The 25,276-nt window shown below is 44.6% G+C and overlaps 1 protein-coding gene across 3 annotated transcripts in view; it reads left to right on the top strand.

Moving 5' to 3' along the window:
* The window catches only part of LOC147728652 (histone PARylation factor 1-like), a 126,672-nt gene that overhangs the window by 59,545 nt on the left and 41,851 nt on the right, over nt 1–25,276 (top strand). For all 3 annotated transcript variants that reach the window (XM_086962424.1, XM_086962425.1, XM_086962426.1), the window contains exon 6: nt 10,715–10,802. In XM_086962424.1, the coding sequence (XP_086818550.1) occupies nt 10,715–10,802 (88 nt within the window). The remainder of the gene's footprint in view (nt 1–10,714; nt 10,803–25,276) is intronic.

The raw sequence follows: 25,276 nt of genomic DNA, 5'->3' as shown, positions 1-25,276 counted from the left end.
CTGTTCAACCCTTCACTGCCCACTTTTGCGGTCCCATTTTGCATCCTTGACTGCATTAAAATCTCTCTCCATCAGATTACTGATGGTGTCTCTGAAAATGATTAGCTCTCCCCTTTTAGGTCTCACCTAGGCAGCGCTTGTGTTGTCTCTTCGAGACATGGTCTATTCAGGATAAGGGCATGAAGGTCTGCCCACTTTCCACCCATCTTTTTAATTGGTTGCTGTTCTGTCCTTTGTAAATGGTGGCTTTTCATTGGTCAATAGACTTAGTAGTCCCTCCTTAGTACTGTCTTTTCTCTTCGTGTAACCTCCCGTGAGGAGTCCCTGTTACATGTGTTGTCACTTAGTAGGCTTCAATTAGAGCCTATGAGCACTATTTGCATAAGTAGGTTTGTCCTGACTGCACACAAGCAGGACACTCTCCCTTAATGCTTTTAAAAAAAAATAATTTCAGCTAAACTCTAAATTGAATGGGAATGCATCAAGAAAATCAACTCTTGACTCCAATTTAGTTATTGCATTATCCCGGAGTAATTCTAGATACCTCCAAGGCAAAAGTGTATCCTTCGGATGACAAGCCTTTATAGCTCTTCATCTGATAGTGTTCCTTTCTTCTGACATTGACCGTCCAACTGCGAGAAATATAATCACTCCTGGGTGCCATGGTATCCTGCATTTTCCTGTTACCGAACAATAGAATGTATGTGAGATTGTGGCAAAATAGGACCAATGATGACAATTTGTCAAGGAAATGGGAGGGCAAAGTCACACTAACTTCTCATGCAACCCAGTCTCAAGTGGTGGAAGAATCCAAAGAACCTCCTACCTGGCATGAACTATCAACCAGTCTGAGATGTCCCGTCTCAGCTGATCGTAACTGATGCCAAGATCACCGGTTGGGGTGCCTACATGGATCATCTGCAATTCAAAGGACTTAGTTTCATAGGGAAATGGCAGACCATAGTAACCTACAGGGACTGAGGCAGAGCTTTCCACCCAATTTTTAATACAGCCTCCTGCTTGTCCTGACGGACAACACGACAACCATGCATTACCTGAACAAGCCGGTAGAAATAAGATCCAAGGCTCTATCTCTTTAGACTCCGGTCTTTTGGAAGTAGTAGTCCAGAACTTGAAATTCACTGCAGTTCATCTTCCAGGAATTCAGAATGGTCAGACATACATTTCAGGATGACCACAAGTGGGTTCCAAACAAGTCACTCCTTCCCAATGTCTCCTACCAATGGGATTTTCGTTCGGATCTATTTACAAGTGCAGACAAAAATAAAAAAAACCTGATTTCACCAAAAGAAATGACCAACCAGTAATGAAGGAGAATGACCAACCAGTAATGAAGGAGAATGACCTATGGATCGGACAGTAAAACTTCTTTATACTTCCTCACGGATTCCCCGAAACCAGCATTCCTAATTAAACTGACTTACTCAAGAGACACAATGATCATGATAACACGGAAGTGGCCCCAACAGTGGTGGTATATAGACATTCTCCACCTGTCAGCAGAAGAACCACACAAAGCTGCAGTTCAGGCTGGAACTTCTGCACAAGTTCAGAGGCCATATTTTTTCTCTCAAACTGCCATCATTAAATTTGGCTGGCTGGCTGGCTGACTTCTGAAGTCAGTCTGTATGGTCACCTAAGCCTTCAATAGGAGTGGATGGACAGTCTGAAAGAACCGAAGCGTCCATCCACAAGTTCTTAGTATTCTTTTAAATGGAAGAGATTCTTCATTTGGTGTTCTCAGATCAACTTTGCCCTATAGCCGGTTAAGAACAAGCACTGGCATAGCCGATAGGTCTCGCCTTTAAGACTTTGTAAGTCTTTAGCCATGCAGCACATTATTCTGGGTGCTGTGCCCCACTGATTGAAGAGCTATGCCAAGAGCACATGCTGGTATTTGCAGGCCACACTAATAGCATGAAAAGTTAAAAAATTAATAGTCCCAGAAAAAAATACATGGCCTGGCTGCCCTTATCATGACAGTGAGCATATTGGAAACTCGAGTGGTAATAGGCGAAAACAGTGTTTTTTATGTCGTGAGATTGTACTTTAAATAAGAAACCACTGGGTTCTAGGTGCAGGTGGAATTTAACGGGTCTGTTTGCAGTAGGCTTTAAATATTTCACAAAGGTTCCTGAGCTTGGACCAGGACCTCAACCATAGTGAATTAAAGACTTTGAAATTATGACTACTGGTCACACACTCCACTTTTCCAAGCACCTATACAATCCAGCTGAGTATTTACAGTTTTATGAACTATGGGCAAAACTTGCCAGGGTTAAAGTGAAAACATGTTTTTATACAATTCCCTAGGAGTGTGCGAAACTGTTTAATATTTTTCAAGAAATTCAAAATACATTTCACAAAATAACACTTTTTGAGCGAAGAGGTTTGCCAGTGCCTTGCATAATTTTCCACGCGAGTGCACTGTTTGGTTGTAATACATAAGGCATCAACACATTCTTAACCCCTTCGTTGCTCATGACGAGCTCGGCTCGTCATGCAGTACACTGGTCGTGTGCTTATGACAAGCTGAGCTCGTCATGAACAATGGGATTTCAAGGGAGTTCAGCACCGGTTGAAAATCTCCCTAGCAGCGATGGTGTTAAAGACCTGAAAGCAATCATATAATTAAGTCATCCTGCCTCTCTGATATAAACTGCTATTTATTTACTGTGCTTCAATAAAACTAGGATTATTACTAACCTTAAACTGTAGCTTGGCCCGTGCAAATCTGCAGTAGGCATATTAGCCCACTGAAGTATCTTACTGGAACTAACATGGCAAAGACCACAGAAGTCCAGGAGGCTTAGCAGACATTAATAGCTGGAGGTTCTTCAGTGTGTGGGTTTCAGTGGTTTCCCAGATAGGGGGCAATAAGTATGAGATTTCAGTCTAGAGCCAGGTTTAGCCTTATGTCCGTAAGAGGTCGGGAAAATGTAGTACATAATTAGCTAATATAAAACACATGTTTGCAGCACACAGAAACAGAAGCTCAAAATAAAAAGCTATACAAGAAGTTATTTTGATTATTACAGTAGAATACATCAAGAAGAGCACAAATCAAATGAACGAAAGTGGGCAACTTATGGTTTGAAATAAATCAAAGACTTTTCCATCCCTCTACCCCAAAATAATCTAGTAGCGCTCCACGACCTCAGCACAGTCCGCCAGCATAATAGCCTGCCATTACATCACCCACACCAAACACGTGTATTTGCCCCACCATATTTCTGAATTTTACCTTCGAGTCAGACTTAACATCTAGCCTCTCTCAGTAGACGAACCCAAAGTGAAAGCGGTGGCGATATTAAATAAATGAAGGTGCTTTGTCATGCTGTGTTGGGAGGTGGGAGGGATCTGAAAGTACCAGCGATGTAAATCAATGCACTTCACCATGCTGAGGTGGAATTGGTACTCTAAGTTAAAAAGTAACCACGTGCTGGCACACATGTTCTCAAATACCCTGTCTTGTTTCAATAGGTGCTATTAATGCGGACATATTAAAAATAAAAATCTTCACCCTGTCGAAGTTTCCGTCCTCTCTTCTGGAAAAAAAAAGGACAATCGTGTGTGTTAAAAAGCATTGACTCATCAGGTTTTGTTTCTCAAAGGAAGGAATCCTTAAGATTAACCCCTTCAGTGCTCATGATGAGCCCAGGCTCGTCATGCAGCACAGTGCTCGTGTGCTCATGACGAGCCTGGGCTCGTCATGAGCCGTGGAACGCTCACACGCGGGGCTAATTCCCCCGCTGTGCTGAGCGTTCCATTGCGCGGGCGGGTTCATGACGAGCCCAGGCTCGTCATGAGCACACGAGCACCGTGCTGCATGACGAGCCTGGGCGCCCCCCTCCCCCCCGCACCATGGGGAAATTAGCCCCGCAGTGAAGGGGTTAAGCTGTTATGTGGCATTTCAATGTGTATGCTTTACAAAACTGCTGTGGAAATCTATTTGCAACATGATGAAAAATGTGTTATAAGGAGTACCACAACAAACATTAGAAATACACAGCGCCTTTCATTTTCTTATAAATGTAGCCCTTTGAGGGGTGCTGGTGGATGAGAGCGGGGGGAGGGCTCGGGGTCTGCTAATGCCTGCTGCGAGGGTGCATGAGATGGCCTGGTCAGGCATGCAGGCAGCGCGTGCTGGTAACAGTCAAACTGGTGCTAAAATAAGGAGGTCGAGCTGCGCTTACCTAAGACTAAGCCCGCTGAAGGAACAAAGCCAGAGCGGTTCCTCCAGCACCCATGGCGGCTGAGTGTGTGATTTATAAGACCGGCTGAGGGGTCTGAAAACTAGGGTGATATTAAATAAAGGTGCTTCGCCATGCTGTGTTGGGAGGCGGGAGAGATCTGAAACCGCCTGTGATGATAAATAAATAAATAAAGGCGCTTTCCCGGGCTGTGTTGTGAGGGGTCTGAAAGTGCCGGTCATTGTGTAATATTTTGTCCTTTCAACATAAATACACCAAATGCTGCAAGAAGAAAAACACTTCAAATGCACATTTGTTTATTCCACCTGTGAAATGTTTCGCTCCCACTGCCTCTATTTCATTGCTAGTGCATAATGAGTCAGTTGAGTAGCATTCTTTGCCTTTCCCGCCATTCCGCCCCCAAAAGAAATCACTACTTTGCAACGGTTACCATGCATTTGCCCTGCAACACCTTCACAAATGAGGGTAAAATGTAATACTACTCAGCCTATTCTCGTGAGAACCACACACCATACGACCACGATCCAATTAAAATGTGTCAAGATATGGGCACTAGAGAAAAGTCCGTAATTAAATCTTTCGTTTCCTTCAAAGGAGTGTGGTCTGAATAAAAAATGTGCACCTTTCATTGGAAAACAATGCCTATAATTAGATAATGGACAGAGAGGGCTGATGAGCAGGGTATTAAGTGGGCCGGGTCTTACCGGTGCTCACCACTGGTAGTTCTAAAAAGCAGGTGCTGAAATGGGTCTGTTTTGGGCTGTCCATTTTTGCCCTTACCCTTGGGGTGAAAAAAAAATCTTACATCTGCAGCAATACCACCCTTCACTGCCTTTGAGGTAACTTCAAAGAGACTCATTATAGTTCTTTTAGTCTCATCATTTCAAAACTGAAGTACTTTCAATAATCTATGCAACTTAGCCATAGTTGTTGCTAATGTATCTTATGCAACTAACAGCCAATGACCAAGCAAATGGCCCTAGCTTGTTGTAATACATAGAACGGTTGATGGGATAGTTTAAGTGTTGGTGGGCAGAGGTCAGATGAATATGCTCATTGAATGGTTTCAGTGAAGAAGCTCTTGCTCAGGGTAGAAGGAATGGATGTAAGATATTTTTGGATAATGGCATGTTGCGGGTTTAACAGTATGAAAGCTTGTTGAAATTTCCGGATTGTAATGGCCTTGGATAATGTGATTACTAAAGAGAACGACATTGCAGAGGTGTATTTGATAGCAGACGAAAGGAAATGTTGGAAGGGGGTCAATGTTTAGGAAAAGTTCAAAGGACACATTTCAGTGAGGTGATGCACTGGGGGAGCCTGGCTACCCGAGCAAATAAGTGTGACGTGCTCAGAGTTCCATCGCTGGCTCCCCTTCCCGGCCACATATATCCGGCTTAAAACACTTTTGGGGCTGGACGCTTACCTGCTCAAACCCGGAGCTGACCCCGATGGCGCTACGAAGTCTGTTGCTGTGGCAGACATCGGTAACCTCGCACGGGCATAGATGAATCTGGGGAAGCCGGCTGCTGACGTCCTTGGGGAGATCCTCACACCAGACCGAGGATACGCCCCGCCCAACAGGCCCAGCAAAATGGCGATGTACAGTGCTATGATTGCCTGATCTCCAGCCAGCAATGAATCAGACTTGGAGGGCGAAAGTAATTACCAATGCAGAGACCTCGTAGAGCCCAATGCTGCGGTCACCTCAGCACACAAGTAAGTGCGGGTGAGTTTCTACTGAACCTGTCGGCACCCTGTGGCCTGATGCGACACTCTGCGGGAAGCCTAAACTACGCAGTGATCAGGAGACAGTTGCGAGTATAGCCGCACTCTGAAGCTGTCTAAAAGACTGCCACATGCACCGGTGAGTGAGGCGGCATTGCTCAAGACCACCCGCGAAGTGCTAATGAGCCTGGAGTGGAGAAGGAAGCGGCCAGCTGTGAGGCACACCATCAAACAACACAGCAGACTTGGAGTAACTCACAATGCTCCCCCCAGTTGAAACAATGTTTAAAAGCTTAACCGCGCCACTTGCTATCTGCATATCGCTGACTGAGCCCGCAGCCTAAACAGGGAGTGCGCTGAGAGCACACAATGTCGGCAAAAGTGAAAGCGTTTCACTTGCGAGAGCGAGCAGCGCCAGGAGCGATATTTGCTGCCATATGGCGCTGCAGGCTCCTGCAAGTGAATCGCCACACGTGTTTGCGTTGCCATTGAAGGCAATGGAACGCATGCATCGCTGCAGTGGCGAGACCTAAAAAGCACTATTCCCATACATTCTTGATTTAGCCAGGTTAGGCCAACAATTATCCTCAATGAAAGACTACTTTTATGGCAGTCATTACTGCCTGCAAAAACAATGCCCTTCACAGACGTTTTTTTTCCAATATCTCTCTAGTTTAGGAATTCTAAGGGGATTTAAAATCTTTCCTATTGCCCTTTCTCCAGACTCATGTGTTCACAATTTGAACTTATTTGCAAGAGTTCCTTACAGCAACATTTGTCGCAAGCTGCTTTCCTTGTGGCTATAGCATCTGCACATAGGGTCAGTGACATACAAGTATTGTTTCCATGAGTCATATAAAGTAAAACAAAAAAAAAAAAAGAGGTTCAGCGAGACCCATCTGAAATTGGTCCGGAGGTAATTTTGGATTTTCACATCAATCGGACCATTTCATTACTGCCTTTCTTTCAGAATCCCCAATTCCAGCAGAGAGATTGCTCCACATATTAGATGCCTACCGGAGCACTTGACTTGCGATAATTCTACCTCTGTGGTCGGCAGTTCCATGGTGTGCGTGCCAGGCGTTGATATCTGCGGATCCTAAGTGGTTTTTTTAAACCATGCCTAAGCTAGACTCTTCTCGTCTTTGTACTCTGGAGATGGGAATAAATTATATACGTTGTATGTGTTGGAGTGTTTTATTTAGTACCACACTGAGTGCACCGTCTAAAGAGGTCCTTCTGAGTCTCCATCACCTGGTCCTGGTCACTCTCGACAGGCATGTGTGTACTGGTAGCCAGGTAGTCGGCTCCTGGCACCTAGGACCCTTGGGTGTCGTCTACTGGATCTCTGGTCACGTATTTTTCTTTGCTGTAGGCTGCGTTCGCATAGAATGCTGCAGAACTCCGATGGAGACTGTCCAAGCCCGATGGCGGAAAAAACAAGGGAGCCGTTGAACATGGGGAACACGTCAGGTTGGGGGGGTGTGGGGGGTAACAACACAACACCGATCCTAAAACTTCCACGAGAAAAACAACTTGCAGAGGCTGGGCCCAACACTAGATCGCAGGAGTATACATGTATGTGAATCTACAGCTGTACACGCTACAAATTAGATTATTACAGGGTGAGTAACATACTCCTTTCAAAGCTTGAGGACTCGCTTGGTTTCAAGTAAGATCTATTGTCCTCTTTCCCTTCCCGCTTTCAGCGTGAAATGTCATTCCACTAGAATAGCAAAATACAGTCCGAAACTGTTAGTCACTGACGTTTCCGTAGCATGGGGAAAAACCCACAGTCCACATACTTTCATCCTTTTAAAAATCAAATCTAGAGTGTTCCTGCTTTTGTGTGCTGTCCCTTTTCGGGTCGAGCCTGCAGTCAGCGCACATGCGTCGTCACTTGGCAACAACCTATTGTATTTAACAAATACAACTCTAAAAGGGAGCTTTAAGCTCTGTTTTCAGACAAATCATCTCCAAATCCGAGAAAACAGAGAACGATTTTGGTGGTTCTCGCTCTCTCTGGCCTATCAATTTATGGCCCCTTTTTTGGTTTCCCCTCCAGAATCAATTTATCAAATATGCAACGTGTACCATTTTTAGGTCTCGAACCTGCAAACCGATCGCATAGCGATCGTCGCTGGAAGACTCTATTGCAATCATTTCTGCTTACTAGCCAAGGGAGACAGGAGACAGATGTGCGCGTGCGCGTAAACGGATCGGGTCGCGCGCGCGCGCCTCCTGTCTCCTATGGCTCGTTGTAAGCAGACACGCACACACACACATACAGACCCCCCCCCGCCACACACACACACACACACACACACAAAACACCCCCGCCGCGCATACACACACACGCACATAAAGAACCCCCCCCCCCACGCGCTGCTGCGCGCACACACACACACACCCCCTTGCCCAGCTGGCGGCCGCGGCACTCGTCGCTCACCACCACCTCCTCGATGCGCCGTAAGGACACTGTGTTTAGGCTCCATTCCAGCAGCAGCAGTCGAGCAGCAGCCGGGGGTCAAAGAGCTGCGTGTCATCCGGCATCATGGCAGGAGGAAGCGGCTAAGTCTCCAGACCCGGTCGCCGATACCAGCCCGGCAGGAGCGCGAGCCTCTGACGTAGCACGGTGGGTAGGGGCTTCTGGCGCGCGCAGCATGGTCTATGGACCTCTGTGGCAACTCAAACACCGCCTTCCACGAAAACGCACCGCCAACACTTTTCGCCCACTCACGGCTTCAAATGTCTGCCTTGTAACCAAGCCGTGAGGCAGTCCCATCAGATCAATACTATTCATATCAACTTAGAGCTCCCCAATGGCAATTGTAATAAAAAAGGGCCTTAAAACAACTCATAGGTCTAGCATGGTGAAATCAGAGATGGGAAAGCGCACGTCCTCGCTAAATGTCTGGAGGCAAGCCTCCCTAGGTTACAATAAATCTGTCTGCTCCAATAGGTAACTAAACACAGCTACAACACCCCAAGCTGTTGCAAGGGAGAAACAAACGTGGTGTTTACCACAATTGATTTGCGGCCTGAAGCAGGCTGAGATTACAATGTTGTAGAGCAGCGTATTTTTAGCCACAAAAGGCAGCAAATGAGCAGAAAAAAAATCAAGTTTACCTTTTATGAACAGCATTTTTCTGGATGCTATTAATATGTGGCTTTCTGTAACCGCACGACTCGTTGTACACAGATTCATTTGAATACCAAACAATGTAATGGCTAATCTTCCAGTAACTGCACATGAGAGAAAACATCCTCTCGTTCAATAGAGCATCTGCCTTTCTGGTTTTGGTTTCCGATTCTGTATTCAAAGGTTCTGCTGCTGTGATACTTTCAGGGCGCGGTTTGCTTCCTCCTGAGAGCTCTCCCTCCAGAATACGATGCTTAAATGTTGTATTAGGTGCTGAGCACCTGCAGTGCTTCAGTTTGGAATAGAACCCTTTTGTGGCCCTCGCAGAACCTAGTGACTGTGTCTAACATTAGGTGTGGGCTGAGATTATTTCTGTGAATCGACATGCGTGCTAGCCATCCACAGAATAGTGCTACGGAGCCCAGTGCAGTTTATCTGGTGCTATAGAATCAGAACTGCCCGATACAGTGCACAAGAGTGTGTTGTTAATTACTGAAATCACAACACCAGCGCCGTGCGGGCATTGGCGCAGAGAGAATTTGAGGGTAAATTATCTCTATGCCTGTAAACCAAGGATGGACAAGAAGCATCCACAATGACATCTACATCGCACTTTGGCTTATATCATAGGTAGACCCCGCGGACGCTTTTAGGATCTGGCTGACTTTTTTTTATGCAACAGTCTAAAACCCAAGGTTTTACAGTGAGTTTTTGAGCTTCTTTTAATGATAACCTGTGGGTTCAAGGAACACTTTTGCATCAGAGCTTTTACATAGAGGAGCTTTTGGTATGCAGATATTTTACCACTTTATCATGAGAGTAAGTTTGTGGCAGTGGAATAGTGTGACAAGGGTGTCTAAGCAGACTGGCCTCAGTTGAATTACAGCAACAACAAAACAGATCACCACATCACACTAACACAACAAAACACTACTATAACAAATTAGCAAAACAACAAAATACAACACAAAAACATAAATCGGCAGGAGAACACAATAATACACCAGCACAACACAACAACAAACAGTATTCAGTAGCAGTGTGCTATTAGTTTGTGTTCTTATTTGTTATACTTGTACTGATGCTTTGCATTGTTGTGTCTGTTATTTTGCTGGCTAGTGTGATCTTGTATGAGAAACGGGACTGTCAAATTGTCTTACTGAGTCCTGCTATTATGCAGCTCCCTTTACAAACTTCAGGAAACATACTACCTTCTCATCCAAAAGCAGCATATATCCCATTATCACAACGCGCAAAACAATTACCACTGCCACAGATACTTCTCTACCTGTTTATGTAACAAAGAGAACAAGCATTTGCAATGCAATAGGTCTCGCATTTGTTAGTTTGTTATTGCCATTGTAAATTAGCAAGGCGTTCATTCGCTGTTCAGATTTAATGTTTTCTGTTACGGTTTTACAAAATAACGGCCAGCATGCAGCTTCTTCTTAAATTAGACCCTGCTTCCACATAAAGAACACATGTGCCATGTCGCGTAAGCAACGCCCTACAATAAATGTGTTTTGATCTAAATGTGTCTTGCATGTACAATCCTCTCCACCGTTGCACCTTTGTATTTAATTGCCACTGATTTCGTCTTTCAACTTAGGTGGTGACTAAATCATTTCATGGAGCTGGCCTGATGGTGGTGATAGATAAAAATGATGTTGGTTACAGAGAGCTTCCGGAGACGGACGGTAGGTTGAAATTCAAAATGTTTCGGTTTCATGTTCGAGTGTATGTGGGTTTTAATTTACTTAATTCGAAACCAAGCCTGCTTTCTACCATTTCCAATTTCGGCATATTAATGTATTGGATAATTCATTTATTCTCATCATTGGACTGTGCATTCTCGCTGCTTTAATGTTGCCTTAATAACCTTCCTGTCAACCTCCAGCTTAAATTTTTTATAGCGAACCTAAGTAGATTTTGCGTTGTTTTCATTAACATACTGAAGCATTTTGTCGCATTAAAACATTTTAAACACCACAAACTGCTACCCAATCGCTTCCAACCAATGCAAAAATAATAAAAATGGAACTGTTTTAAAATGAGACGGTTATGGAAATGTGGGACTGATTACAAATCACCCCTGATGATTAATAATGAATAAATGGCACACTGCATATGCAGAGTCTCCGAAAAAGTTGGGACACACCTCCCTTATCTATTTCACACTTTTTGTAGCTTATTTATTTAGTTTTTGTTTCTTATTTTAGTTTTGCAAGGCTTTTACATGTGAAGTTTCTTTTGGTCTACCCTTTTTGTGCCTCTGCAGGCGGAGTGAAGGCTTTATGGTGGTCGGTTGTGTTAGATCTTCTGTTCAATTTTAACTTTGTTTTGGATTCTGCCCTGGGAAGCTCCTCATAACACTTGTAGTCTTGAACCTAGCATTTGAAGTCCAGCAGAGATCCTGGAGGAGAGCATGCTGACAGGATCAATTGTCTGTGCCGATCTGCACACTAGAAAATCTTAGGGTGCGCGGGATGCTGACCCTAACAGTACTGAAGATATTGGACAACCTTCATGTTGACTGACGTGCAGGAGTCCTTAATTACCCAGGACTTGGCGCTAAGCTTCTAACAAAGATGAAGATCACTTGGGTGAAAGAAGTTGTCTGAAATGCAATCCGGCATGTGTGTTGACAAATTGTCATTTCTATTTTGCTTTTGCCCACCACAGCATACAGCATGCCCACTTTAACCATAGGCTCCCTTCATTTTGAGTGACTGAACAAAGCGTGTGCACATTGTTTGACATCCACCCAAAAATACTTCCCTTCTCTTCAGTGATTCAGTTTTTTCGTTTTAGTCAATTTTTTATATAAAGACTAGCAGCCCGCCCGACGTTGTCCGGGGGCAATGAGGCTTCAGGGCCAACCGCCCGCCTAGGCCCCAGCCCGCCCCGGCCCCTGCCCGCCCCGACATTGTCCGTGTCCCGGAGCCACCTCCAGCCCCGGACCCCTCCCGCCCTGACATTTTACATGTCCCTTTGCCTTACCTGAGCCACCGCTCCTCCCCGCGCTCCTGACTTCACCGCCGCTCCCCGCCGCTCGTCACCGCTCCTCCCCACCTGTCCACTGCTCCTCTCCGCTCCCCCCGCCTGTCCGCCGCTCCTCCCCGCGCTCATGTCCGCCGCTTCTCCTCGTCATCACGCACGTCGCGGCCAGTGCTACGTCACAGCCAGCGCTACGTCACGGCCGGCACTACTTCCAGGGAACTACTTTTTTTTAAGTAAAATTTTTACATTTACGTTTAATTTTTATTTTATATAGCCTATGTCCCTCTGCACACCCTGACATTTTCAACGATATATTGGGTGTGTGGATTGGCGCTGTGGTTCCCGAGTTTACCTGGCTCAAAGGTTTGTGTTCCCTCTTTATAATAGTAGTATAGATTAAATGGTAGCCATTTATTTTGCATCCACTTCAAATAGCCAGTTAAATATTTACTTTGTCTCCTTAAAATGTGTTTAGGTGATATTTTAACTTCGTGGATTCCTCCTATTTGAGTGCATGGTTACCTGTGATGTAATAGTACAACCTATCTGCAGATCTATAATGCTGGCAAATTTCAATAAAGGTGTATTATTCAAAACAATTCATAATAGCGGTATTCGTTTGACTGCTATCTTAGTATACATCTTGTTAAATTCAATTGCGCTTACATTGCTCTTTAGTAAATCCTTCATGATTTTATGTAGATCAAAGCAAGTTTCTGCTATGTCATTGGTATCCGCGAAGAACATTAAAGTTATGCAAATTCAAACATACTTCTGTGTTATCCGTACCCCTCTATTGGCAAAAGTTTTCCCCCCTGGTGTGTACAAAGTGTAATAAATAAATACGATAATCCAGATAGTCCGGATTCTTCACACAATAGCACATCCTTCAAGAAATCCCATAGGAGATTATAGCTAACCCCTCAGTTAGAATTAAGGATTATAAAAAATGTGACAATTATTTAATGATCAGTCTGTGTTTGGGATCCCTATACTTGCAAAAGACATCTGCAGAAGTGGTCTGTGACCCTGTGTTGGGGAGTGATTATCGTCTAGATCAGCTCTACCAAACAGGTCTGCGAAAGCGTGCTATGATCATATATCGCGATCCTAGCCGCACAAACCTATATAAGTTGAAACACTATAAAGTGAATAGGGTGAAAAATGTGTGACCCTGCACAGAATAAAATCAGATCCAGAATCCCATGGAAAAGAACGTCATTTAAAAAAAAAAGTAATTCTTTTTATTGAGAATAAGTACAAACGTCATCTGGTTTACAAAATAGTGAGACCAATGATCACTTTATATTACAATGTAACATTTATACATTGGTACATGCTGCCTTATACAATGTGGCACGAGTTTCATGTGGTTGGAATCAACATACAGTTCATGTTCAGTCACTGCTATCCATTGATAGATCGTCTGTCGGTAATGCACCGATATTACCTCTAAAAACTATGTTCTTCGTCCATTCCTATCTATTCTTTTTAGGTCGAGCTGACGTAGCATTCATGCCAAAACATGAATGCTGTCAGCAAGACAACTAATGTTATCCGTATTTAGGAAAGTGGACAGCAGTGTCACGCGCTTTCCCAGTGTCGGATTTCACCGCGGGAGCGCGCCTCTCAGACGCGCTTGCGCAGAGTAACTCACAGCCTTCTCACACAGACACAGCCAGCCCCCACCCCTCTGCATGCACGCACACACACAGGCGCGCGCCGGCACACGCAGGCATACAGCACACATACAGGCACATGACACACAGCCCCCGCTCACACAGACACAGCCAGCCCCCACCCCTCTGCATGCACACACACACACACAAAGGCGCAGGCACACATCACACATACAGGCACACGGCACACAGCCCCTTCCCTCCCCGTCCCTCCCCTCCCCTCCCTTCCCCTCCCCTCCCATCCCTTCCCCTCCCCTCCCTTCCCTTCCCCTCCCCTCCCCTCCCCTCCCTTTAACTCACCGGAGTCGGACTCGGGCTCGCACCATCTGTTAAGGGAGTCCCACAGAGCACTCGAGCTCCTCTGGCACTCCTATCAAAAAGCGGAGCTCTCCCCATACCCTGGGACCCGGGACTTCATGCGGCACTTCTCTTCTCCGGGCTCGCGCTCCGACCTGAAAACGAAACTGAAGAGTGGCGCATGCGCAGGCAGCCCCCGCCCTCCCACTCCTCACAGGCCGGCGAAAAGCTGATGGTAGCGCAGGACTGGTTTAGTTTTGTATAGCGCGAACTCGACCCGAAGGTATCAGGGCGCATTCTGAGCACCAGTTGCATTATAGACTGACGCATTCTTTTTTAGGCACGGGGAGACTGAGTGATTTGGCCAGAGTCACCAGCTTCAAGGTCGGCCTTGGATCAGAAGGATGCAGAAACTTCCGCTATAACATACTACTGTCCCCAGCCCTCCCCCCCTTCTACCCTCCAGGGAGCCCAAGAGACAGCGCTACCTACAGTTGTCATTCACTTCCAGGGTCGTGCTCCTGTGGCATGTTGTACTCCCGGAACGCCGTACCCCTGCATGCTACATGAGCTCGCATGCACAGTTCCAGCCACGCGAGCTGCTGCCGCTGCTGCCGCTGCTGCCGCCGCTGCTGCCGCTGCTGCCGCTGCTGCCGCTGCTGCCGCTGCTGCCGCTGCTGCCGCTGCTGCCGCTGCTGCCGCTGCTGCCGCTGCTGCCGCTGCTGCCGCTGCTGCCGCTGCCGCCGCTGCCGCCGCTGCCGCCGCTGCCGCCGCTGCCGCCGCTGCTGCCGCTGCTGCCGCTGCTGCCGCCGCCGCTGCTGCTGCCGCCGCCGCCGCTGCTGCTGCTGCCGCTGCTGCCGCTGCTGCTGCTGCTGCTGCTGCTGCTGCCGCTGCCCTGTCCCAGCGCTGCTTTGGTCAAACGCCTTCAACACAACAGACGGCCTTTGTCGTCTCCGACCACCCACAGCACAGCGAGTTAAACACCGTCATGCCACAGTTCAGGACACAGCGTTTCAAAGAGACTGCACAAGGAGTTTGCATTTAGTGTACTGGGGTGTAACTGTGATTTAGTGGTTACATCATTGATTGTGGAACTCTAGGCCTGGGGCTGTAACCCTGGGATACCCCCTGACTCAAACATTATAGTCACGGGACTCGCACTTCTCTCCGTGAAGGCAAGGTCCATTCCGTGCGGACCTGGGGGCGCTCAGTGATACGCGCGCACCACGACAGTCGCTATGACCTCTAGGTGGGTCACTAAGCCTCTGACTTTGTACCGCACACTTTACCAGCAAGAGGTCTCAAGGCGCTGCTTCTCATAACCCTTGGCTTCATTAGGCGCTGTAGCACGTGGCACCTGCCTTCATTAATGGAACCAAGAACAGGGTACTTAAATACACTCAGCCCGGTCTCTCCTGTCTTTGCATTTCCCTGTCGTGTTGCAATTATAACGGGAGAGAGGGGAGGGTGTATGCATGCCTGTCACAGGATGTACCACTTCCATACATTTCACGGGGCAGAGTGAGATCTTCCGACCAACATATCTGTGCATCCGATTCACGCTCTGCACCGAGCATCTAACTATAGGGTGGAGGAGTCAGAAGAAAGGTGCTATTATGGGGCATAACACTGGATGTAGCCTGCATGATGTAAGTTTGCACCCCAGCGGGGTCAACTCAGTCTTTCATCATTCCAGGGTCGTAAAAAAAGAATGCCATTGAGGTGGGTTTTATAAACGTATCCTATGGATAGCAAGGCAAAGCTCCAAAACGGTGTCAGTAGGTGCAACTTAAAATGAATATATTGTGTTCCCCCCCCCCCCCCCCCCCTGAACCAGCCTGCCAGCGGTATGGAACGTTTAAAGGATTACCAATAAAAAACAGTGACCAGCACTTTCTGGTTTGCATCTGCCACTCCATGCTTCCTTTGTGCACCCTGGATAATCTTGTCTTCGCATTCACTGCCCTGCTCTGGGCTGTCGGACCCCCATTGCCTACTGTGTTCAGGGCTGGTGATTGCTGCCTTTGTGAGCTGGCGAGTGAGGCTGTAGGGCCATGCTTGCTGAAGCGTTGGTATCTGTTTTGCATTATGGGAGGCGCGGTGTCACATTTGCGAAAGTTATAACTATTGGCATTGTAAATGACAAAGCTATTAATTTCGCTATTTTCAAAACCAACACATAAATAAAAACTTTGCCATTTCCAATAGCTCAAACTTTCCTAATGCGAGACCTATTGCATTACAAATGCTTGTTTGATTATGTATGGAAGTGTGTGTCTCCATAAGGAGGTTATTATCCTATGTGAGTTACCTGCTACAAAGAAATTAGATGGCAATATACAGATACAAAAAAAACTTCCTTTGGTAAACGAAGTAGAGAGTATAAGTCACAACAGGCACACCCACACTTATTCTATCAACACTTATTCGAACAGGAGTCTAATTCAACACTCTGGGCCAAAACACAAAAGACCAAGAATATAAATGTTGTTTATTTTTATTGTAAAAAATGTCTCAAAACGAGTATTTCAGTTGTATATTAAAAACCAATCACGAAAATTTTAACAATTTAAAGCTCAAACTTTCCTAATGCGAGACCTATTGCATTGCAAATGCTTGTTTGATTATGTATGGAAGTGTGTGTCTCCATAAGGAGGTTATTATCCTATGTGAGTGGCTAACTCCTCCCCATTGTTCAGTCTGTGTGGTATCTTCGTATTTAGATCTATTATGTTTCTTGATTCTAAGGTACGTAAGTTACCTGCTACAAAGAAATTAGATGGCAATATACAGATACAAAAAAAACTTCCTTTGGTAAACGAAGTAGAGAGTATAAGTCACAACAGGCACACCCACACTTATTCTATCAACACTTATTCGAACAGGAGTCTAATTCAACACTCTGGGCCAAAACACAAAAGACCAAGAATATAAATGTTGTTTATTTTTATTGTAAAAAATGTCTCAAAACGTGTATTTCAGTTGTATATTAAAAACCAATCACGAAAATGTTAACAATTTAAAATTCATACACAGTTAAAACAAATCATTAGTAAATGTGACCAAGATGAAACAATCAAAGTGTCTATATACATCAGTAAAAAAAGAACAAGTTACACCATCAAAAAGACCTATATGCTCATGAAACCCAATGTGTTGTAGGGAATACTCGAACAAAGAGTACATTTTGTCATAGACACCACACATCCAACTTGAAACGTTGGACCAAGAACCTGATATGTTGCACCAAGATGTATATCTGAGGTTCAAGTCACTATATGGATTGTGTGTCCAAGCGAGGATGCATTTCGATGGCCACAATATAATTAAACCATTTTTTTGAAGACCACTTATGCGATTCCCACAACACTTTTTAGACGTCCATGTTAGATCGCGTACCTTGTATAACGAACTTAGCTGTTAATCCAGTGCCCGAGATAGACACAATGTAGTGAGATAAAATAATTTCTTGTATTTGATCTGATCCAACTCTAGTATAGGGAATCAATCTTGTATAGAGAAGCGGACTACAATCATATTCAACTGTTTTGTTAAAGCCTCTTCAATAAGGGCTCTTTCAACTATGATGTAGAGTCTGCCACTCTCTATTGTACAGTCCTTCCCAGTAAATACTCTTGTTGTCACCCCTTTGGTGATGCATATGATTTGGGATCAATAGGCGATGTCAGTTTTGTTCCTGATGTTTCTTAGACTTCTGTATTTTATATCCAAAACGCTGTGACTAAGCCCTTCATCAATTGGGCCTTAAAATGTGAAGTCCTAGCGGAGCGTGCTCGTACTTGACCTTTTCAGAAGTTTCATAGTCTGTTCATGGTTCTATCCAGCATTCTGTTTCCACCATTATCTTGTGGTTCTGTTGCGCATGAGCAAAAATATTCTAAATGGGACTCTGGTTGGAAGAATATTTGCTTTACAGTTCTGGTTCAACCTTTTGTATGGTTTCTAAGCTCTCAAAAGTGTAACATGGGCAGCTTAAAGGAGCTGTTTTTACACCATTTTGTGGCTCAAACTTCAGAAGTAGGTGCTCCTATCGCATTGTGCATGGAGAAGTGCAGCTCAGAGTATTGAACTTAAACCAGCAGCAAATCCAGTCTTCAAAGTGGCCTTGCACTAGCAAGTACACTAGTGCATAAGCAACTTGCACCAGTAATGTTGCTCACCCCTGCAGTAGCACCAGTAAACCCACTCACAATCCCACTGACAGCAGCACTAATATTGGCACTTGCACCACTAATCTCATTTGCATCTCTACTTATGCTAGTACTTACAACAGTAACTTCACTTGGATTTACAGTAATACATTGCAAAGGTAACCTCAAATGCATCTGCTTTGGAACTTGCACTTCCATCCACATGCACGAGCAACCTAACTACTACTCTTGCACATGTACTGCAACATGCACCAATACCCTCACTTAAATCTCACCCACGTATACACTGGCACTTGTACCAGTCAGTTGCAAATGCATTCATACCTTCCCTGACATTTGCACCAACCCTAGCACTTGCATTCACACCTATACTAGTGTTTGCACCAGTAACCTCACTTGCAAATGCACATGCACAGGCACTATTACTCACACCAGGATTGATACTTGCACCAGTAACCACTTTTGAACATTCATTCACATCCACTTTGGCTCTTGCACTCACACCTGCACTACAACTTACTGCATTTGTGGCTTTCAGAACACAGCCTAATTCACTCACATCACATGCACTCAAACTATCAGATGCATGGCATCTTATTGAAACTGGCCAGGATGACATTGTGGCTAGTAAGGTGCTGCAGCACTGGTTCCATGGGAGGGAACACAGCACCCTATAGCACAGTGGGGACAGCGTGTGCTGCAGACCTGCCAGGCAAACCGTAATGAATATATATTTATTTTACGTCTCACAAGTGCCACACAAAAACCGTTGAACTCTTTATGACCTGTGCATCCAACTTGAGCATGGCCTCACGAGTCCATTTAAACCACAAGTTCCATCGGATTGAACTGGAGCACACAACTGGTTCTGCACAGGTAATTTATTCAACATCCAGCAAACACGTTTTGAGAATTCGCCCTTTATCAATGCTGCTTAAAAAAAGAGGACGTTGCATACAAGTCGTTAAATACATCATGAATAGCCCCCATTGGATAAACGGAGAACGCTGCTTCACATTGTACATTAGAAAGAATCATATTGGAGACGACCGGAACCGTTCCACCTGGTTCATTCCGACATCAAGGACAGAACCGACTCAATGCTCATTCTGTATCTGTTTGAGTATGTTCTGTAAAACATTGGTACATCGCATATCGATTGGGTATTTGATAGGGATGCCTCCAACACGTCCTTCCAAATATGGAATCAACTAGGACTCACAAACCCATTTTAAATATTACTGACTCTTAAAATGGGTTTAGTACATAGTAAAAAATATTTTTGAGGTCGAAACCTGCAATTTGGACTTTAGTGACTTTAAAAACATTAGTACATCTGGCCACATATTTGCGCAACATAAGTCAATCTGGTAAAGTGGGAGAATAAAAACTGCAATAAAAAATTATTTGTTCCCAGGCTCTTGACTTAACAAAATAAAGTATACTGGGAGTATAAACCATGAAAACGGGTACTGTATTCAAATATTTAATATCCAATGTTGGGTGTCAGTCTAGTTTTCTTATTGCACACTTTTACAAGCTTTAAGCATGATTCTAAGTTCTTGCAAAAAAATACAGATGACCAAAAACAGAAAATGAATAATTATCCAAGCTCACACACCATACTCTCAATCAGAAACTATTATTAAAAAGCATACCTCCCAGTTCCATAATTTCTAACTTTCCCACTAGATCACACTTGATGTGGTTCTGATAGCAAGGCATAAAGAAGGCTGTCCTTGAGGAACTGTCGCTGTTTGTGGAGCCAATATTTGAATGCAGCGTTTATTATGAGCATTTGTTTAAGTGGTGCAGGTGGGGCTAGATGCAATATTACTTAATGCCATGGCTAAAATCAACCCACCAGCCCACATTGTAATGGCTGCAGTGCAGATGTTTGCCCAACCTAGTGATCGTCCATCTTGCTAGGGTTTCTCATCAGTTGTATTTTTACTGCACTTGCTACCTACACTTAGCTTGGTTTGGTCTAGAGTGTGTCGACTGACCACTACAGCCAGAAGAACAGACACCTAAAACCCCAGACACCCCACAAACCCCAGACAATACCATAATCCCTGAACATTGACTTATCCACATTAATCCACAAATAGAAAATGCATTTAAAGATAATCCTCCAGCCCTGAACGTGATCTCCTGGAACATCGCGGGATTGCGACCAAAGCTGGAGGATGGGACCATCATGCACCATGTACATAGACAACAAATACTCTGCCTGCAGGAGACATGGTCACAATCAGAACTTCATTTACAGGGGTATAGGACGTTCTTTTCCCCTGCGTTGGTGGGGAAAAAGGGTAGACCAAAGGGAGGACTAAACATATATATATATAGCCAATACCATTCAAAATATTAAAATAAGTGTCATTGAACTGGATTCTAATTTCCAGATCATTGGTCTTGCTTTACCCAAAAATGAGTTTGTAGTCCTCATTAACTTCTATAATAACCTTGAGGAAACACAGCTCCAGAGAGTTTTGGCCCACCTTCATGAAAAACAACTACCCTTAGACAGAAACAGGGAGTAAGGGGCGGATCATCCATAATATGGGCAGGAGATTTTAATCTACACCAATGTACGCAGTCAAAAAAAAAATGTCCCAGTATGGCCACAGAGGAAGGGCTTCTTCCAACCCACTTCTTTCATTACAACACGGGAGGAATAATGAACGATCTCCTATCAGATCTTGACCTCCAAATAGCAAACACACCGGATCCCAGAACTAGCTTATTAGAATCAACCTATATAGGAAGAGGGTTTAGTACTACGGTTGATTATATTATAATATCAGCGAGTCTACAACCCAGAGTAAACAACTTTGAAGTTATATCCAATAGCCAAAGTGACCATGCTATTCTCAAAATGGAACTGTATATAAATCATCAACAGTCTCTCCCTACGATGATAGTTAGTGCACTGACCCAAGAAAATATAAACCTGGGCCAACTGAATGGGTACTCAATAAAGTGGGGGAAGATAAACCCAGAGGAAGTCACCAAAGACTTGATAAAATCAGCATACCCCCAAATCAAGAAATGCTTAGATATACACACAGAAGACGAGGAACTTCTTAATAGCTTCGCACAAATCATGGAAAAAATACAGTCCTTACTTACAGCAAAATATAAACCTGGACCACGCCGGCCGAAGTGATGGTTCAATCGAGAATGTACTCAGGCCCACTCAAAGCTCAAACTAGCGCTAAACAAAGATGAAAGAGATCCCCATATTATATCCGCCTTAAGAAAGGAATATCATATAATCAGGAAAAAGAGAAAAGCGGACCTAAAGCAAGCCCTATGGGATGAACTTCACGCCAGTGCACAGGAGAAAAACAGCCAGGCCTTCTGGAGAGTAATAAGAACCCCATTCTTGGTGGATGATTTGACTCCAAAAATTGAAGTGGCGATAGATGAGTCAAAATGGGTAACGCACTTCTCAAAAATCTTTCAGAAACCATCCTTTGAACAAGAAAATGACCACGAGAACCTAAAAGCTCCGCCTTACCCCATTCAAATAGACTTTGACATCCCCGAGATCCTTTTGGCCCTAAAAACAAGCAAAAATGGAAAAGCACCAGGCCCGGATGGAGTCCCGGTTGATTTTTTCAAACATAAACCAGACCTTTGGGCCCCGATTATTACTAGGGTGTGCACGGCAGCGGCAAAGAAAGGAATCCTGGAGTCTTGGACAAGGTCCATCATGGTACCAATATTTAAGAAGGGAAACCGCCAGGACCCTGCTTGCTACCGCCCAATATCCCTGTTGGACTCACTGGGCAAGCTGGCAGGTAGGGTGATCCTGGAGCGACTGCAGGACTGGGTGGAGGAGAGAGGCATACTGTCTGACCTACAATTTGGCTTCAGAGAAGGCTTTGGAACTGTGGAGCAAGCCCTAAACCTCTCTCTAATTATTGGGAAATATATACAGGCCAAGAAAGATAAATTATATATGATCTACGTGGACCTGTCCGCGGCTTTTGACTGTGTTTCTCACACCAAATTGTGGTCCCTCCTAGCTCAAATGGGGGTAGATTTGCCACTCCTGAACTTTTTAAGGGAAATGTATTCAAAGCCCTCTGCCAGAGTCCGTTTTGGTACAAAAGGAGAGTTGACAGCGTCTTTTAGAGTGGAGCGCGGGGTCAGACAAGGATGTGTCCTGGCACCTTTCCTCTTCTCCCTCTATACTAACAACTTGGAGGTTGAGCTCCTGAGAGGTGCCCGGGACCTCCCACAGGCAGAACATCGCCCGATCCCCGCTCTGCTCTATGCGGACGACGCTGTCCTCCTGGCACGGACTCCCCGTGAACTTCAGAATACTCTTAACAGGTACTCCCAGTACATGGGCACCCTAGACCTTCACATAAATGTGAAAAAGACCTTTGTGATGTCGGCAGGTACAGGGAGAAAACATCTGAAAAACATTACCCTTAACAACCAAAGAATAGACTCTGCAAATTAATATTGCTACCTGGGAATCACAATAGATAATAAACTGTCCTGGAAAAAGGCTGTGGAAGCGAGGAGACACTGCTTTGAAAGAGCGCTAGCAGCTTTGGTGACATTCACACAAAAACTGGGAAAACGACCGCCTGAGGAATTATTAACGATATATAAGGCCAAATGCCAATCGACAGCCCTATATGGAGCAGGCTTATGGGGTCACACGGATGTAACCTCCCTGCAAATAGCAGAAAATAACTTCCTAAGGTTCTTGTTGATGGCCCCAAAGCGATCCTCAACCTATGCCTGCCACGTTGAATTAGGTGTTCCATACATTGAGGACCTTGCAAAAATACAACCGCTACTCTTATGGCGCCGTATCTGGACCTCTGAGAAAAATGATCTCACCAAGATGATAGTGGCGGACGCTATGAAATTGGACCATGCCTCAAAAATTAAGTGGTTAGCCTATATCAGAAACTTTTTCATTGACCTTGGGGCAGAGCAATAATATCTGAATCCTGAAAAAATCCCTGAACTTACAAAGAAACAACTAAGAGAACTAGCCCTGGGACATTTGGAAAACCTGAGATTGCAATCGGAAGCAGGCAAACCGTCTGTCCAACACGCTGTAATGGTCCAATCTACACCCTTAATTCAGCCCTATCTAAGGCTTAATCTTGGCCTGTTTGATCGTTACCTTCTGACAAGGTTCAGATTGAATGTATTTCATAGACTGGTGGCCTTCCCAACAGCAAATGTTTGGGATCCGAATCCACCTCTATGCCCCTGTGACGAGAAGTCAACACAGACAACTTTACATACTGTCTTGTTTTGCAAGTTTTACCATGAACATCGTAAAGTTTGGCTGTTGACCTTATTAAAATCTTGGGGTCTCAGGCAATGTCGCCCTGCCATGCTGTGTTTCCAGCTTTTGGATACTGAACTTGCTTGTTACCATGTTCTTAACTTTTTGAAGTGTATACATAGACACAGAAAAAATCTTTAAAGGTAATTCCTTTAAACAAATGAATGCTTCTTCAACTCAGATGTGAAATTTTCTTGTTATATATGTAATTACCTTGTACCTCTTTTAACATGACTGTTTTATTGTATATTATTACTGCTTTTATGGATTTCAAACTTGAAACTCCGAATAAAGATTATTATTATTATTAGCTTGGTTTGAGTTCATAGTTGGCAGACAAGGGAATGCCAGTAAGAACAGGGAAGCCTATTATCTGGTTTCTGGGACAGAACGTGGTTACAGGGCAGGAGTCTGTGTGGGTACTATAACTCATCACTGGTGCCTCAAGGCTTAACTTATAGTTGCCCTACTATTGAATAACCCAATCACTCCCATTGACACTGGTTTCACTAAAGACAGTAAGAGCAAGAATTTTAGGCCTAATTCCAGGAAGTGACAGAAGGAATTGATACAATATGAGGGGGTAATCACACTTGATAAACTCATTGTCTGGCCAGAGCCTTACTTTTGTAACAGTTGTGTCCGGATGCTCTGTGGATCAACAATGAGATGCGTTCGGCCAACTATCACATGTTTGAATCCCAGTTGTTTACTTCGCATTTCATTCTTCTAATGTCATTAAAATGCGTGCCGTTGAGTTATGTAATGATAAACGGCTATTATTTTGTACTAAGTAGCACTTCAAGGTGAATGTGCACTTTATAAATACATGATTATGCTAGAGACTTGGGGCTTTATTTTAAAGACCTGAATGAGATGAAAACTCTAAAAGGAATGCTACTTATAGTCCTCTCCCCGACCAAAAAAGATTCTGATGCCTTGTTGCACAAAATGTGAATTGATAATGGAAAGTTGGCCACTTGATAGCTTTCCCATGTCAACTGCAGAGCCCAAATCCGTTAAGCACAATACTCGACCGTGCTCATGAATTTGCACTCATTTGCCTTGGATGTGTATTATTCAAGTGAATGTTGTAGCTAAAGTACCTAGATCCTTGGTAACTTTTCCAGTCTGGCCAATCCTCTTTTTTTCATGATTCTGCACCCTTCATGCAACTCTCATGGGAGCTCTCCTAGAAGAAATACACTCTTCATCTGAAAAGGAAATCTTTGTGGCATTTGTCAGGTGTTGAAATTAGGTTTATGCCTGATGTAGGGTGAACAGAAGTGAAAAGACTTATCAGGAGCGAAGGGATAGCGCTTGCGAAAGGCATCAGCTTAGATATCCGACCCAGGGAAAGTAGAGGGTCACAAATGTTCCATATGAGCAGTAGACCTGCGTTGAATCCACAAGGCCCAGGGGCATCACGTGCCACAGTTAGTTGATTCTACAAGGACGAGGGAGGTTCAAGCACCAGAGGAGGGGGCCTCTCACCAAGCGTTTCCGTGGAAATCCAAAGGAAGCAAAGCAGTCTGAGAAAGGAGCCATTGGGCAAAAATAAAAGGTCGTAAAATCCCCAACTCTCATTCCCTCTTACCTGGAAGTGCTTATATAGTGTCCTTATAGGAACCGTGCTTTTCTGCTCTGTTGCGTTCATCACGTTCTGATGCTATATCCCTCTCAAAAGCAAACAG

The sequence above is a fragment of the Lissotriton vulgaris genome, chromosome 3_1 (assembly GCF_964263255.1).
Source record: "Lissotriton vulgaris chromosome 3_1, aLisVul1.2, whole genome shotgun sequence".
Taxonomy (NCBI): Eukaryota; Metazoa; Chordata; class Amphibia; order Caudata; family Salamandridae; genus Lissotriton; species Lissotriton vulgaris.
The sequence above is the reverse complement of the archived record's forward strand: the minus strand, read 5'-3'. Positions and strand labels throughout refer to the sequence as shown.